The 17,689-nt window shown below is 43.7% G+C and overlaps 1 protein-coding gene across 1 annotated transcript in view; it reads left to right on the forward strand.

Annotated features, from left to right (window-relative positions):
• LOC147902094 (midasin-like protein) overlaps positions 1–11,675 on the forward strand; it is a 193,926-nt gene extending 182,251 nt beyond the window's left edge. Inside the window, exons 72-78 of the mRNA XM_087374676.1 lie at positions 5,716–5,919; positions 6,008–7,843; positions 7,986–8,267; positions 8,467–8,646; positions 9,266–9,364; positions 9,461–9,586; positions 10,827–11,675. Coding sequence (XP_087230802.1) covers positions 5,716–5,919; positions 6,008–7,843; positions 7,986–8,267; positions 8,467–8,646; positions 9,266–9,364; positions 9,461–9,586; positions 10,827–10,862 — 2,763 coding nt within the window. The 3' untranslated portion in view covers positions 10,863–11,675. The remainder of the gene's footprint in view (positions 1–5,715; positions 5,920–6,007; positions 7,844–7,985; positions 8,268–8,466; positions 8,647–9,265; positions 9,365–9,460; positions 9,587–10,826) is intronic.
• The last annotated feature ends 6,014 nt before the right edge of the window (positions 11,676–17,689 follow it).

Genomic DNA, 17,689 nt, shown 5'->3' on the forward strand with positions numbered 1-17,689 from the left:
AGGCTCATGGGGCCCTTTGGCTTGTGAATGGGAGTTATGGTGTTAAGGGTCCATGTGTTAGCAAAGCCTAAGTAAATGGCTTCATTAAAGAGCTTTGCTAAGATCAAGGCCGTAGTATCTATTCCATATGCATTAAATTCAATGCGTCATCCCTCAAGATGCTTCGCTCAATCACTATGAAGTTTCAAGGCTGTGTGTTTGACACCATGGCTATGAAAGGAGTACCAAACGTAGGACATGGTAAGTATATCTTGGTGTCTGTGAGAGGGGACGGGGGTTGCCGCTTAAGGGACTTTCGCCAGAAGTCCCTAGAGTTGTTACTAAACAGAGTGTTTATTAACTGCTCGTTTTGGCAAATGGGAGAAAGAAAGAAAGAAAGAAAGTTTATTAAAGGCTTCGGAAGAGTGATGGTTCTATGAGACTGTGAAAATCTTGGTAAAAACGAGCTGTGAGGATGCAGCTACTTAATGAGCATCCACACCAATGCAGAATGCAAAAAATGAAGCTTAAGTATGGTAGTTTAATCTTGCTAATATTGCAAGTACTGTCGAGCCCTATGGTTTCGTGCCTCATCATAATCAAGCATACGCTTTTGTGATTATGGATGTCGTAACATTCCCTTCCCCTTAATAATGGTTTATGTCCTCCAAAACAAAATTGGGAAACCTCCTCTAGAGATTGCTTACCCTTTCCCAATTTGAACTTTCTTCAGGTCTATCCTTCCACTTGAACCAGACATTCTTGCCATATTGTATGTTGCGTTCTTTTTTCTTGTCTATCTAAAATTCTTTCTGGTTCATGTGGTAAAGTAGTGGGTTCCGAATTATTTCAACTAGGACTTCATTTCCAATGAGACTATCGTCATCTCCTAACTGTCTAAAATTTAATGGTAGTTGGCACATATATTTTATGAATGTCATGATCTTTCAAGTGCAGGACACCTAGGCATGCACATTGGATTAATCAAACTATGGATTCAAGAGGCTTATTGTATAAAAGCCATAGGCAAGTCACTTTTTCTTGAGATTTCCATTGGAATGTGGAAAAGTACATGGATTTAGTACGGAATAACCTTGGACTTGATGCTTTTTGGGTAGTTACGGGCATACTAACCAGTTTGGCCCGATTTATCCAAATGGGAGCCATGATTATAACTTTTGAGCTTGCAAAAGTATTTATGTACAAAAGCTTGAAGCTATTTAAGCTCCTTCAGGGACTGAGGTGTCCCTTGCACCAAGCATGCCTAAGTGGAAGGATTTGCAATCTGTACACAGCATCTGAGAAGATCCTTTATAATGCTAACTCATATGCATAGTCTTGAATTTTTTTGGTAAATCTCGAAATAAACTTGGATGCTTTCCTTTAGAATGAGACGTGTTTTTCTGAGAGGCATAGTATCGTCAATCCTGAGCACTACAGATGTTATACTTCCTTTTTTTTCCAAGAAAGAGACTTCTATTAAGTAAGAGAAATAACCCGCGAGAGCAAGCTCAAAGCGGAATACATCATGACATCATGAGGATAAATAAAACCCCCTCAAAATGAGGTGGAAAACAACCAAGGTTGAGGCTGAAAGTGCCACCTCAACCTTGTAGGAGTCTCATAGAAGAAAGGTGCATCCTTCCATTCCCTGAAGAAAGAAGCCCTCCTAGCTGAGGCTGCACGGGAGTCTCCTTGCATACTCGTCCATACGGCCATCAAAGTATGTACAGTGTCTGTCCAGATTGTCTGTCCAGATACTAGCCAATGTGTGCGAGGGATGAACTTGAGTACCCTCCAAAGCCACTGTGCATCTGGCTCTCCAGATATGCCAGGATGCTATGCTCGCTAGAATCTCCCAAGAGGTATCCACAGAGGCATGCATAGCTGTAAAAGGAAGGTGTGGTACCACATCCAACGAACAGGACTCAATCTAATGACGTCGAACCGAAATGGCCCAAGAGGAGTCAAGTCTCTCATGGAATACCTGAGGCGCTGTAAGAGAAAGCCAAGCCACTGAGCCCCATGTCATAAAGAATGGGGAGTGGGCAAAGTGACTGAAAATCGTGGCTAACCCCATCCAAATCATCCTCGCCTATCTGCAATCCCATAAGCAATGCTCAATAGTCTCTGAAGCAGAGAGGCAACGAGGGCAAGTAGGGTCGGCTCCGAACTTAGATCTCCAAAGGTTCACTGCACCATGAATAGAGAGCCAAAAGAATGAGTGATCGTTCTATTCCTGTGGGATTTTCAGAGTCTCCCAATGAGGAACTCTGGAAGGTCTCCAACCTCTACTACTGAGCTGAAATCTCCTTGCATTAGTGACCGTGTAACAAAAGAAGGGGATGCTCTTCTCTCGATGCCCTGCGTCAATCCACTCCCACTCTCTAGAGTCCCACTGCAAATACCTAATGGAAACTCCCCCGTAAAGCCAAAGTCGCCAAAACCCGATGGAGAGTAGCCGGGGGTCTTGGTCGAGGAACCACTCTGAATCTGATCCCTGCACCAAAAGACCTATAACCCTGATCTGAAGAGGAGACTCAAGCAAGATGTCCTCTATGGACCTGAGCAATCTGCCACCATCCTGCATACTAAAAACTAAAGCATTCTCCTGTGCATCTCGAAAGGTCAAAACCTGAAGCGGCGGAACACCGCCTCTCGTAAAAGTACTTGCCGAAGTGGAGCAAGTGAGTGGCATATCATCTGTGTCTACCCAATCCTCTGGAAGGGCTGCCTCAATCTGTAAGATCCTCCCTGCACTCCCTCTGAGATGTCCTGTCAACTGAGATTTGGTCTCCTCTGGAAGCCTGCGGAAAGCTCTCCAAGACCCCAAGGATGATGCAGGTTTCCTCTCCCACCTGGACCACTACATGTCTAGCTTTGCCTTACTCTATTCCTATTGCTCGCGGAGGTTGAAATTCATGATGTGTCCATTGAAAGTGATTCTCAGGGGATCATGACGTTTGAACGGTTTGGCTACACTTAGAGTGGGATATTAGAGATGCAAGTGAACACTATGAACTTGGCTGCATGTTCCTATCTAATGTTGGAGGCATACATGAACTTGTCTGGCACCATTGGTTCTAGGGGAGAAGCTGCAACCGGGGAGAAGGTCGAAGTTTCAGCGTCTCGGACTGTGCGAGGTGATACTGAAGGGACAGCCCGAGGTGAAGCAGAGTTCACTAGTGTACCCTCGTGAACTGAAGGAGGGATATGCACACGAACCGGAACCCACCGGAATGCGTCGGTAGAAGGTCGTGAGGCAACTGAGGTAGAAGGTGGCGGTATTAAAGGAGCGCTTAGTGGAGGAGTACACGGCGAGTAGGAGCTAAACCACCATCTTGAGGAGGATTGCCATGTGGAGGTCGAGGAGTAGGTGCTGGACTTGTACCACCCCCCTGTCGAGGTCGAGGAGTAGATGGTGGACTTGTACCACCACCATCTTGAGGAGGACCACCATGCGGAAGTCGAGGAGCAGGTACTGGACCTGTACCACCCCCCTGTCGAGGCTGAGGAGTAGGTGCTGGACCTGTACCACCCCCCCTGTCGAGGCCGTGGGGCGGTAGTTGTACTAGAGGGCTTCTTGGGCCTTTTCTTCTTCCTGGGGCAATCCTTGGCAAAGTGTCCAATGGTCCTGCATATCTTGCATTACTCTTTGCCGAAAAAAGGAACCATCCGGGCGTTGGATCATAACATGGTCCATCGTGAGGTTAGGATCCTTAGAGAGGACCCTAACTCTAGGTACCCCATCAGCCTTGGTTGCCTCTGTTGCAGTCAATGGCAACCCGAGGGGTGGGATCTCAACAACTGTGCCAAAATGCTCCCCAATAACAGAAAGAAGTCGATGGTAAACGTGGGGAAGCTCGGGAAATCTGATGAAGAACGAAAAGATTTTCTTATCTGCCTCCACTGGGTCAAAACCAATATCAAAGGCGTCAAAGAAGATCTTCCTGTGTCCCAGGTGTAAAAACTCAGCTTTGAGCACAATGCTCGCAGCCTTTGGAGTGTCAAAAACTACTTGGAAAAAACCTCGTCCCAGAAGACGAACATCTAATAATCGTGGAGTGAGGTCTAGGGGGAGAGCCGCAAGCATCCATTCTCTGGCTTGGGATCTGGAAGGGTGAGACCCGAAGATGCGTGCTAGCAACGTGGTAGAGCATTCAATCTCTACGTCCTTCTTGAGCTGTGGCAACTCGTCTTTAGAAAAAGTAATAGCTCTCGCAGCCGGTGGAGGTGGAGTAGGATTGGCTGACGAAATATCCATCACCAATCGAGGTGAGGAGGCCAACTTTGACATTTTTGGGGCTCCTTCCGCTCCAAAAAACGCTGCGGGAGAAGGAAGAGGGGGGAGACAGGAAGAAGGAAAAAAAAAGGCGGGGGTAGGGAGCAGGGTAGAGGGAGCGGGGTAGAAGGAGGGCTGAGGCAGAAGCGGGGGGAGGGAGCAAGGTAGAGTGAGAGGGGAGGGGGAAGCTGAGCGGGAGATGACAGAAGGAGGTAGAGGAGAGGGAAGTAGAGACGGGGGGGGTAGAGGCGAGGGTAGGGAGCGGGTAGAGGGGAGGGGTGTAGAGGTGGGGGGAAGGGTAGAGGCGAGGGAGAGGTAGAGGCGGGCGGAAGGGGTAGAGGCGGGGGGAAGGGGTAGAGGCGGAAGAAGGGTAGTGGGAGGGAGGAGGCGGAGGGAAGGGTAGAGGCGGGGGAGAGGGGAGCGGGGTAGAGGGGAGCGGGGTAGAGGGAGCGGAGGACAGGTAGAGGCGGGGTCAAGGGTAGAGGCGGGGGTGAGGGGAGCAGGGTAGAGGGAGCGGGGGAGAAGGGAAGAGGGAGCGGGGGAGCAGGGTAGAGGAGGAGCGGGCTGAGAGGGGTAGAGGGAGCGGGGTAGAGGGGTAGAGGGAGCAGGGCAGGGAGGAGCGGGCTGAGAGGGGAGGGGGCGGGCTGAGAGGGAGAGGAGGGGAGGGAGCAGCAGACTGAGAGGTGAGGGGGTGGGCAGAGAGGGAGAGAAGGAGGAGGAGGGGAGAGGCTGAGGGCGGGGGAGGGGGAGCACCTGAGGCAGAGGGAGGGGGCTGAGGGAGGGGCTGAAGGAGAGGGGGCAGCAAGGAAGCAGGGAGGAGCAGCAGCTCTTTTGCTTGCTTACCTTCCTACAAAAACTCAATTGGCTGAAACCGATACCCAAGATAGTGACATGGCTCGAAGTTAAACCTCGACTAGAGATCAGAATTATCGTGTTTTGGGTCATCTAGCATGGTGCAAGGTATTGCTCCAAATTTCCGTGCAGCATATATGGCCACTCCAATCCTAGAATTCTTGTCTAAATGAATTCTTGGACCAAATGGTGCCAACTTGCTTGTCTTTCTCCTGTGTTCCATGTAGGGGACTTTTTTTTTCTGTCCTGTGTTCCATGTATGAGAGTGTTTTTTGCTCTTTTTGCTTTCTTTCTATTCTGGTTTGGCTGTTTGCACTTCTTTCATTGTAACAGAAAGTGCCAAGGGAACTGTGATGGGAGGCATGCCTATTTTTGCTCCATATTAGCGCAGGATGCACTCTGTTCTGGTTGGATCATGTGTTCGTTCAAGCTGGACAGCTTGTTTTATCCTGCTATATTTTTCAGCTTCTACTTGCCCTTTCGGGGCAAGCTGACCTGTATTCCATTTCTTTTTCCCACATATGGGAACCACATAGAGAGAGAGAGAGAGAGAGAGAGAGAGAGAGAGAGTTTTATCAAAATTGTTGGCTTTTGCTGTCCAGATTGGGAAATTGGGGTACATCCTTTCCAATATTTTCAGTTCTCTATTTCGTGAGGGCTTTTGTACAAAAGAAGAGGAAGCCGAGGACAGTCATGATTCTAATGTTAAAGATGCCTTTGGAACTGGGATGGGTGAAGGAGAAGGGAAGACAGATGTTAGTCATGAAATTGAAGATGAAGATCAGCTTCTTGGCAATTCTCAAAGGGTATTTCTTTCAAAGTCAATTTACGGGGAGCTATTGGTAGTCAGGTGCTCATTTATTAACATCGTGAGGTCTGCTGTCTGTTTTACAGGAGAGGAAGGAAGATCATGTCTCTCAAGAAAATGAGCAAAGCACTGAAAGAGGCATCGACATGGAGCAGGATTTTGAAGGTGAGATGCTGGACATAAGTCAGAGTGAATCAGATGAAACAGCTGAGGAAAATGGTCAAGATCAGGAGCTGGAATCAAAAATGGGAGAAAGTGGAGAGAATGAAGATATTGTTGATGAGAAACTGTGGAACAAAGAGGAGGATGATAATATGGGACAGGGTAAAAAAGAAAAGTATGAAACTGGCGCAGCTATTCAAGATGCAGGTGCGGACCTGGAGTTAAGGGCTAAAGAAGATGCCACGGATACTAGACCTGACAGAGATTCTGAAGAGCTGGATCTGCAAGGTCAGCAGTCGGTAGATTCAGAAGCATTGATGTCTGGGGATGAAGAGGTTGAAGAGGATGGGGAAGGTATGTCCCTGGATCAAAATGATGCATATGAAGCTCCTAGTGGAATTGAGCCGTCTAAAGAAGATGTTGATGTACATGAACCAACTAATCTAGATGGTGAGGACAACCAGGAGAGTCCTCATGATGAGTCCAAAGAATCTACAGAGACCAAGGCCGGTGAAGATGATGGGTCGCCAAGCCCTAGAGTTGATAACGAAGAAGATGATCTAATGGATACCAACGAAGACAATCTACTCACAGGTGAAATAGATAAGGGAAGGGTTGAACAACCATATGAAAATGATAGTTCTGAAAAACAACTTGATAATCCTTATGATAGTCATGGCATTGAAACACCTCAAAATGTACATCATCCAAAGGAAGAGCAACAGGTGAGTGAGCTGCAAGACATGAATGTGGAAGAGATTGGCGATCAAATCTTTGATTCAAATGTACATGTCAATAAATCTGCCAGTGTTTTACCAAGCACAGCTTCTATGTCTTTTTCTGAAGAAGCAGCAGGCCAGCAGTCCCACACATCACAGTTGATGAGAAATAATCTTGAACAGGGATTATCTCAAATGAATTATCAGCAAGCACAGAGCTTGGGATCGGAATTGAAAGACAATAATCAAGATTTTCAGACATTGGAAAAACTTGATGCTAATCCCTATAGAAGCGTTGGGGATGCTTTGAAGGAGTGGAAAGAAAGAGTCCGTGTGAAAGATGAACCAATATCGGGAATGAAGGAAACTGAGAGCCTTATTGAGGACGCACCCAAGGAAGGCCATGAATACCAATATGTAACAGAGAATGAAGATAGTGATGCACAAGCCCTTGGTGCAGCAACTGCTGACCAGGTTGAGCACAACAGATCAAAAGATAATATTCTTGACAAAAGAGATTATGTGACCTGTGAAGAGGACCCCATAATGAGCCTTCCTGAAACAGAGGAGGAAGAGACCCAAAGTCACAAAACATCTGAGCAAAAACCGCTTCAGAAAACAATGAAGAACAAGTCAATAGAGAATGCAGAAGTGCCTGATGGTCATGTTCAGGAACCTTTCAGTGCTGATGTTGAGATGATTGACAGAGTCCCTGAGGATCAAGATACACAGAATTTGGAAAGCTATGTTTCAACAAAATTGGATCAAAGCAAATACCCAATTTCTTCCCTTAAATTGAACCTTAGTGGGCAGTCAAACAATGAGGAAGAGGTGCAGAGAATCAGAAGGGAATTGGAAGCAAATTTAAACGAAGAAAACCAGAGCCTTGAGAAGGCAAGATTTATGTGGAGTAAGTATGAACAACTCACGTCACGGCTCTCACAAGAACTTACCGAACAGCTCAGACTTATCATGGAACCAACTTTAGCAACAAGGCTTCAAGGTGACTATAGGACTGGAAAGCGTATAAACATGAAAAAGGTTAGTTATTGATGGCACTAGCACCATAAGAACCTGAATGAATGTGTATACAAAAATTTTCGTTAAGTAATATATCTATTATGAGGACTTCATTAGACCTTCAAACACTCTATTTTTTGTTTTGGGGGGGGGGGGGAAGCAGGTCATCCCCTACATTGCAAGCCATTTCCGGAAAGACAAGATTTGGCTGAGAAGGACAAAACCAACTAAACGACAATACCAAGTTGTTCTTGCAATCGATGACTCAAGAAGCATGTCTGAGAGCCATTGTGGGCATATGGCTCTCGAAGCTTTGATCACAATTTGCAGGGCCATGTCTACATTGGAAGTTGGACAAATGGCTGTTGCTAGCTTTGGGAAGAGAGGGAATGTGAAGCTCCTACATGATTTTGACCGCCCGTTTTCTACAGAGGCTGGCATTCATGTGTGTAGCATGAGCATATTAGCATTGTTATGCATTACACGTATTATAGTTAGATGTGTGTCTATTTTTGGTACTACGAGTATTTGTACAAGAGGAAGTAAGAATTCTGTGTTTTAATTGTGAGGTCCCTTCGTAATGTTTTTTGTTGGGGGATCTCTATGTGCTTCTGGATCTCTAAAGCCACATTTGTAATATGCAGATGATTTCACAATTTTCTTTTAAGCAAGATAATACAATAGCTGATGAGCCCATGGTGGATCTCCTGCATTATCTGACATGGATGCTGGACGTTGTCGCCAAGAATGCATCGATATCTTCTACGCGGAATAATCTTCAACAACTTATCTTGATTATTGCTGATGGACGGTTTCATGAAAAGGTTTCAATAAAACTTCAACTTAAATCCCTGTCTCTACATTACAATTTGTGCCTCAACTTGTGGTATTTTTTATCACCATTTGAATGCCAAAACATATTTATCTTCCTGTATATGTTTCCCATATCTTCAACCTGATATAATGAAATTCAAACTTTTCAGTCTGCAAATTTGTTCCTTTGTCAATTGGAGCAGCCTTTAAAATATGACATTCAAGCTATGCTGCATTGTAAATTACCTTGCTAGGGTAAATGCATTGTGGTATGAGCATTAACAGAGGCCCTGTGGGAGATCCCATAGAAGAGCATATGAGCATTTCAAGATCAGATATTCATACAATGATCTATATGCACATTTTTAAATCATGAAGGGAATGACATAACCAATCCCTACTATGCTTGAAGGAACTAATGGTTTGTGAGTACTGAGGGTGAGCATTAGGATGAGGAGGTTTAAAGCTGCACGATTATATCATGTGTTTTAATTTGCACTCTCCTGATGGTTTGGTTGCATCAGAAATACACATCGGTGTGGAATTTGTTGACTAGTCACTCTATGGGTGCATATGCTAGGGTCGGCTGAACCTCTGTGTGGATTGCTTATGTTTCGCTATGATATTCAGGAAACCTTACGGCGGTGTATTCGGGAATCTCTGAGTAGAGGACAAATGTTAGCCTTCATCCTACTTGATAATTTGCAGGAGTCGATCATGGATGTCCAGGTGCATTAGCGATCCGCTTTTACAGCTGAATTGTGCCTCAAACTTTTTAAACGCATTGTCTGAGCTAAACAAGTTAAATTTTATATTTGTTTGCAGTCAGTATCTTTTGTTGGTGGAGCACCGACGTTTTCGAAGTACATTGATACATTTCCATTTCCATATTACATCCTTCTTAAAGATATTGAGGCTCTTCCACGAACTCTTGTTGATTTACTGCGACAGGTGGAATTTCTAAATCCCAGGATGAGTTCTTCTATGCTTTTGCCATTAGCACAATTTATCATTTGAGGTATTTAGAAAGGTAGCACCAGACTGGGGCATTATGATGGCTTCTTCTGGTAGGACCCTCCAAAGAATGTTGTCAAGCTCTTTTCTTCCCACCCTTAGTAAAAGAGAGATATGAAATGGATTTGGCAGGAATTAAAGAATACAAAAGCATGATGTAAGATTCTGTACCTAAACAGCATGCATTCAATATGCTGGTTGATTACAGAAACAAATCATGACAGGTAACTGCTAGAAACAAATGAAGGTACCACTGATATGTAAAATAGGCCTCAAAGATTGATGTACACTGCAACTTAGTATTTATCGAACTATCTTACGTGGGTGCAGAAGCCCCAACAGCTTAAAAAATTGAGAATTTAATATTTTGAGACTTAGAACAACAAAAAACTAAATTTGTACGATTGGATATATTCTATCCTTACAAAGGTAGATTTTTCTATCACCTTAGCGTGAAAAAGGCAACGGTATCGTCCACAAATCTCATAATAGAGTAGGCAACTACATAGGAAATCTCCTCTTTCTCCACCTCCTCCAGCGTGCATAGCCTGCATATCACTGCTCTCTAGGTGTGCTTGTGGCTCTCCCTGCGTCAATCCTTTGCTGATGGGACGCATCTGCCCAATGGCAATCCTCAATGCATGTGAGACCATCTAGCTTTTGCGGCCTGATAATGGCTCCATCCTCTGATAGATTGATGGGTCTATGGGACAGCAAAAGACCAGTTAATACATCTGCAGGAAGGCGCAAGAAAGCTTCCAAGGAGTGCATAAAGTGACTCCGAGGTATTATAAAGTATCTACATTGTAGTCTGAAAATAAGAGTGGTGGTTAATATGTTGATGCATGTATGGGCGCGGATTACGTGAAAGTGATTTTTCCATTTGGGCTGAACATGGGCTGGGTCTTTTGCCTACTACTGAACTTGTGGTTTAGCTAATTTGAAATCAGTAGCAACAGAAAATTGCACTTGGTAGCTTCAATAGGTACAACTGATGAGATTGACTAGGGATTTCAAAACGTTTGGCTAAGCATTCTAAGACTGATGATGGGTTGAACAAGCAGGTGGTCCTTAGCAGGAAAATATATAGTGCGCTTTCAATTTATGTATGTAAGAATTTAAGCCTGTGATGTTGTCTTCAACGAGCACATGGTGACCATGTGATTGAATTTTGCAGTGGTTTGAGGTTATCGAAAGGACCTTTCCTCATTGAGTCACTAGTCTGATTGTGAGGCAGTGACCAAAGCAACGGGGAAGGCAGAAGCTATCACAGTCTCATTAATGTCTGAACCTGACTCTGGTTCAAAAGGACTAGAGATTGCTATTCTTTCCATGCAGGGCTTTCGTCCATTTGTCCAACAGAGGGTGAAATATTAATAATGTGTACCTATGAGGATGGAAGATTGGAGCAACTCCATTTGACAAGAAAAGTTCTCTGGGGAGCTTTCCTATCAGTAGTTGGATGGTGAAGCTGTGATTGAAGCGATGGAAGTAACATGCTGCAGCTGTGATGGAAGAATGAGGGAATAATAAGCTGGTTAGGGGTCATAGGAGTATTCAAAAGTCAGGAGAGACAAAATCTGTCATATCTTTTGTATAAAATTTTTCCTCATGTAAGTGATGTGTCCTTCACCTTGAATATTGAAACGATCAGTCTGCAAGTAGTCTCCAATCACTCGATCCTGACCCTGGATTACATTTGTTTTCTTATATGTAAATGTTTACTGTTTTGAGGCACTTATCTGATGGTGCAGAATTAAGAAAAGCAATGAGCAAAGCAGAAGCGTAAAGTCTAGGAAAATGCGAAGAAGCTCAAAGAAACCTCTGATATGCTAGAAATTGCCATTCTTTTTATTCTAACATGACCCACTAGGAGGGAGGTAGGAAATAATTCACTTTGGGGAGATTCACTTCCAGTAGTCAACAGGAGAACAATAAGGTGGTTACAGGTTAAGTCTACAAATATCGGAAGAAATTGATCATAAAGAAAACACAAAATCATGCTGTTGCATGGTTTATAACTAGATTGGAGATTCTTTTTAATTGTACAGTCTGTTATCTTTAATTTTTACATTAATGATTCCACAAGCAGTAATCTTTCAGGCTTCCAATGATATGATTGAATGTTACATGTAAATTCTTATGTGATATGCTGAATCGAGTATTTATAAATGACCCTGGGTTACAGTCTGTTGTCTTTATTTTTTACATTAATGATTCCACAAGCAGTAATCTTTCAGGCTTCCAATGATATGATTGAATGTTACATTTAAATTTTATGTGATATGCTGAATCGAGTATTTATCAATGACCCTGGGCTACACTTGGTTTCTTTTTTTGTTACTATTGTTTACTAATGAAACAATATAAAATGAATGGGGCTGATTTCACTCAAAAGCTTTGCTCCTTGACTGCTTTTTTTATAATGGAGGCCTGGTTTCAGAAAACAGTGCTTGTGATGGAATCTTACATGTAAATTCTGGCCATGAAAATGTTGGGAGTGATATGCTGGATCAACTAATATCGACATGCTATGGTTGATACTGTGCTACTTATGTGGTTGAATCACTTTGCCGGTTGAGTACTTCTGATGTTTCTCTCAATGGAGGGCTGGTTTCAGATTGTCTTTCTGCTCCAAATGTGAAAAAGCTTGTGATGGAAGAGAATTTTCTCCTTGAAGCAAACCACACCCTTTTCTAATCTACCCTTGAGTGTTGTCACAGTTAGCTAGTTTGTGGAACATTCAATAAGCAGCAACAAACTAATATATTCAAGTGGGGAGCATTCCTATGTAGAATAGGTGTTGTGGGGTGGAATGTCATAGTATTGTGTATGTGCTAATGTAGAGGTTAAGGGGTAGATTTGAGGACCGAATTGCTTTTTGCAAGTGTTGTGCTCTCATTGTTCACAGTTTAGATTAAGAATGATCAACGGCTTCTAGAAAACTGCATGCCCAAAGTGTGCTGTAAATCCCTCCTGCAGCTACACACCTTTAGGACCTGGTTGGAGCCGAGGGAGCTTCTAGTGAAGCTGAGTTTCTACAGAGATTACTATCTTCGTATTTCGGAGAAGGGATTCATCACACCACCGGGGTACACTGAGCTTCATATACCCCACTCACTACGGAAAATATAGAGGAGGGATTCATCACACCATCAGGGTACACTAAGCTTCATATGCCCCACTCACTACTGATCTCCATCGGACAGTTTTGGATATCATCACACCGCCTCCGCATAGAGCGGGGCAGAGCAGAGGGGATCCTTAGGGAGCATCGCATTTGGCGATTGTCAGGAGGTTGAGTCAGAGGAGCATTTTATTTTCAGGTGCCCAGTGTACTACGAGATCCGATGTCGCTATCACTGTCTCTTCAGAGATTGCTCCGGGCTCCTTTCCAGATTCCTCGCCTACCCAGATCAAAGATGCCTCACGGCCTTCATTCACGAGGATGTCCGACACAGAGAGTACTTACTCAGGCCATGGGATTGGCCACATCATTAGACACCTCTTAGAACAGGATCAGAGAGTTCTTCCCATCAAGTGACATTGATCGTCCAGTCTCTAGCCGCAGACGTGACAGACCTCGACACGACGATCGTAGCACAACACACGAGACATCTAGGGGACACACAAATCACTCTAGGGGATCTCCCGTCAATGTTTAGAGACCCGAGATATGTCCCACGGGAGTCACGGTGGCTTTGCTCTTGTTGAGTCTTGTCTAGGAGATCGAGACGCACAGCATCCCTTGACAGACTCCAGCGTCCCATCACCGGCTACGCACCAGCCAGAGCGACATGACATACGGAGGATTCCGCTCCGCTCCAGTCTTTTTTCTTTTCATTGTTACAGCGAGATGTATATGATTATGTATGATCAGACTTGGGATTCAGTACGGGTGATGATGCTCGTTTTAGTAGCTCCACTTTTACTGTGATTTGTATCAGGTTTTCTTTCAGTCTCATAGATCCATCGGTCTTCCGAAGACACTAATAAAATTTCTTTCTTTCTTTCTTTCTATGATTGGGCAATACACAACTTATAGAAACACCCCACATGTAATCTCCGCCCCCTTCCTCCTAGGACACGCTTCAGTTACCCTTGTTGCTTTCAGTCGTCGTGGCTTAATCTCAAGCTCAGACATGGTCCTTTTTTGCCTAGTGGCATTGTTGTGCAACATTTGAGGAGGTCTTCTTCCCTTTGTCCTTTCCTACTCTAAGCCACCATCCACAATGACAACTGATATGCCTTGCTTCTTGAATTCGGTTGTAATAATCAGGACTACCTCATCCATTATCGAGGTATCAATGACGTGTGATGAGAGAATCTAATATCGGTGGTGGCTTTTGCTTGGCTTTTAGCTACTCAAGGATGAATTCATATTAGTAAGGAGCAAGTTGTAATAGTTTACCTTGATGTTATACAATGCTTCCCACGCTTGGGTTATGTTAAAGCTAGGGCCATCAGTTTGAGTTGGCTCAAGTTAGAACTTGCTCGTCAATGCTTTGCCTAGCTTGTTTAATCTCCTTTGGTGGTAGATTAACTGCAAGGGCCTTAGCTTTTAGCTCTTTTTCCAACTTGGATGCCACCTATCTCTATTGCTTCTAATTAATGTCCTTGGCTTGAGGTGGTTTCTTTTTAGAGCTAGTTGCTAGTCCTTAAGACCGAGCGATTGCATTGGCATCAACCGAGCTTCTATCATTGCTAGCTTTGATTTGATGCACCATGTGCCATGCTTTCGAAGGAGTACCAACGTTTTCAAGAAGTACTATTCCACATTATCTTTTATCGAATCATGTTGTAGAGTTTGCCGCCCACAAGGGTCTCAATACTGGTGGACAATGCGGTTCCTTAACACAGGGTGATAGGCTATAGCAAAATACCTCGAGTCCTTGCCCCTAAGGCTTTTTGTCAGAGGATTAAGTCCTTGGTTGGGGGCTCCTTCCGTTATTGGATTGAGGTTGTAGGACTTCCATGGCCATGCCTTCATGCAGGCAGATAGGGCATCTTGAGAGAGTAGTATACCTCACAATATAGGTCGAGCCATTGCCCAACTGTCGTCACGTTCAGGACAGTAGCAGTGGCAAGGCCTCGCAGATAGACCACCTTGCATAGAGAGGCAGTAACATGAGATGCAGACTTCATGGTTGATCCTTTTGATGGGAATTCAAGTCAAGTCGTTGAAGGAAACTGGGGAAACGAGTTGCAAAGAATTCTAGATGTCAGGCATGAATCGATAAGAAGCATGAGACCCTCACCAAGTCCGCTGACTTGGGAAGAGTACGTAGAGGGAGTCCCCACAGTATGAGCTTTCTTCGATCGCCCAATGGATCCTATTCTTCTGACAACAACTTGTTGGATATGGTTTTTATTGGTGCAATTGGAGAGCTTATAGGAGGGTGGGTGGTATGGATTGGCCTAATATGGGAGAGTCCTTAATCGGGATCTTGAATGTTAATGCCTTTCTAGTAGTCTCAGCTATTTCTTCAGTCAACCATGGTAGGATGGTTTGTTGGATAGAGGCGACAATGGGGAATGGGGTTGCATAGAGGGGAGCTATCGTTATTTTAGCAAGGATGATCACTCCCCAATCGAGAGATTTCTAGAGAAGCCACATTGTGGAGTCCCATAAAAGGGAGTCTGCATTCCTCAATTACACCTAGATTCCAATGAAATGACAATTCTAAGAACTCCCACGATTTTGACGGATATCTTGTTACAAATCATACCGACGATTGATATGGAGAAGAGAGCTTTTACTTATTATGTAGATGAGTAGCTTAACCCGTCTTCGACGGGTAAATATTTCTTACCACCCTTTGGTTTTTTCACCCACTAAAGTTATGGACTCATACATAATCTTTGGCTCCTTACATGCTAAATTAAAATGAACTATTTTCTCAAACATTTCATTTTCATGAAAGATGAGGCAAGTGCAGCCTTGATATCTACCCTTGATTGATGACCTTAAAGCTCCTCACCACCTCTCACCTCTTTTGTTTTGTCCTTCCCTCTCTACTTTTTCTCCTCTCTTCCTAGATCGCTCGGCACCTTTCACTCTCTACCTCTCTCTTAATTCCCCTCGTTATTTCATGATACCTCCTACCTTGCCTCTAGACTCTCTCTTCATTACCTTCACCCCCTTGCAACAGTTGCCCCCCTCATCGCCGCTCCAGCTCATTGTCCCCTCCTCACCTCCTCTCTCTTGGTGGTTGTTCGTTCACCCTCCCTTCACCTCCCCTCTCCTTGAGGCTTCTCCCTCCAACCCAATTCTTTGCCCAGTTCACGAGAAGGAATTGAATTAAAAACTCTCTCTCTCTCTCTCTCTCTCTCTCTCTCTCGCTCGCACACACACACACACACACATATAGATATAGTAAAATTTAAATAAACACATGTATATATATATTTTTGTATATAAATGTATATTTTACTTATTTGTTGATTTCGATATATATTTATATTTTTTATTTACATTTTTATATATTTTTTATTTACGTGTATATATAGATAATACATTTATAGATCTCTCTCTCTCTCTCTCTCTCTCTCTCTCTCTCTCTCTCTCTCTCTCTCTCTCACAGCAGGGGAGAGAGAGAGAGAGAGAGAGAGAGAGAGAGAGAGAGAGAGAGAGAGAGAGAGGATTTATGTCTGTATGTATAGATATCTAAATATAAATACACATATTTATACATATTTACGTGCTCGTATATAAAGATAAATAATATTTATAATAAATATAGTTATATATATATATATATCATAAATATAGATATAAACATAAATAAATATTTATTATAAATATAATTATATGTATATCTATATTTAGTTATATTTATATAAAATTTGTGTATCTTATATATATATATATATCTCCATAATAAATAGCTATAATAGATATAATATAGTATTTTATATATATATATATATATATAAGTACCGTTACATTTATATTTTTATAGTCATATATCAAGATAAATTAATATTTGTTGTAATATATATATATATATTATTTATTTATTTATATTTCTCTCTTCTCTCTGTAATGTCTTGTCTTTGGGTTGGTCCTTTCTAGAGTCGTTGCTCATATCGCTCTTAGGTCCTCTCTGTAATTTGCTACGTGATCTGTCTTGCAATATCATCGTGCAGTCACGTCATCGGGACTTGTGTGCCAATGATTTTACACGTCGCTTGGAGTCTGCAAGCACAACCCACATTGTCGCCTAGAGTCTACAAGCCGCTACTCGTCCCCCACCACGCCATCTACAATTTGGAACTTCTCAAAACCCAAGTGCCCAATGCACAGGTTCGACGCGACACGTGGCAAGCAGTCTGCGCACCCCCACTGTTAGTCCACTGACTGCGCCTCCCTGTGCAGGTGTCAGAGTTGGAGTCTGCCTGTCAGACTGTCCTTCTTGGCCATGTGGTTGCTCGTGTCCTTTTCAAACCTTCAGTCCACTGACTACACCTCCCTGTGCGCGTCAGACTACCCTCCTTGCCCACATGGCAGCTCATTTCCTCCTCTCCAAACCTCCCCGAGCCTCTGTTGAGCCAAACCTGACAGGATCCAATGACTCTGCTCCACCCCACTCCATCCCGAGCCTCTCAAATCCCCCTCAGCCTCAAAGAACCTCGAAGCTCCGCCAGCCTCCTCTTTGAGCTCCAGAAATCGTCCCGAGCCAACCTTTCCTTAAGAAATATAGAGAAGAGAAGAGGAGATAGAGATAGAGATGGTGCGATTTGTGATTCGTTACAGGAGGAGGTGCTATTACAAGCCATAGATTAGTGATCTAGGAGCAGTCAAGATCCCCTCCCTCCCAAAGGATGGCTGGGCTAATTGGGTAGCAAATGCCAACCAAAGGAGCAATAAGGAGTGTGAGAGAGCAATGAGACATGATTTGGCTTCCATAGAGTGTCTCGAGGAGCATGACCTAGCCTCTCAGCGGCTTGTAAACTAGTATGTGTTTGGACTTCAAGCCATTGAGATCCGCAAGGCTCAGTTCTATAACTCTTAGGCGTGTTGCACATCAAATAGGGAAA

This window comes from Dipteris shenzhenensis, chromosome 5 (assembly GCF_047967505.1).
Source record: "Dipteris shenzhenensis isolate YYH24624 ecotype China chromosome 5, Dip_SZ_1.0, whole genome shotgun sequence".
NCBI lineage: Eukaryota > Viridiplantae > Streptophyta > Polypodiopsida > Gleicheniales > Dipteridaceae > Dipteris > Dipteris shenzhenensis.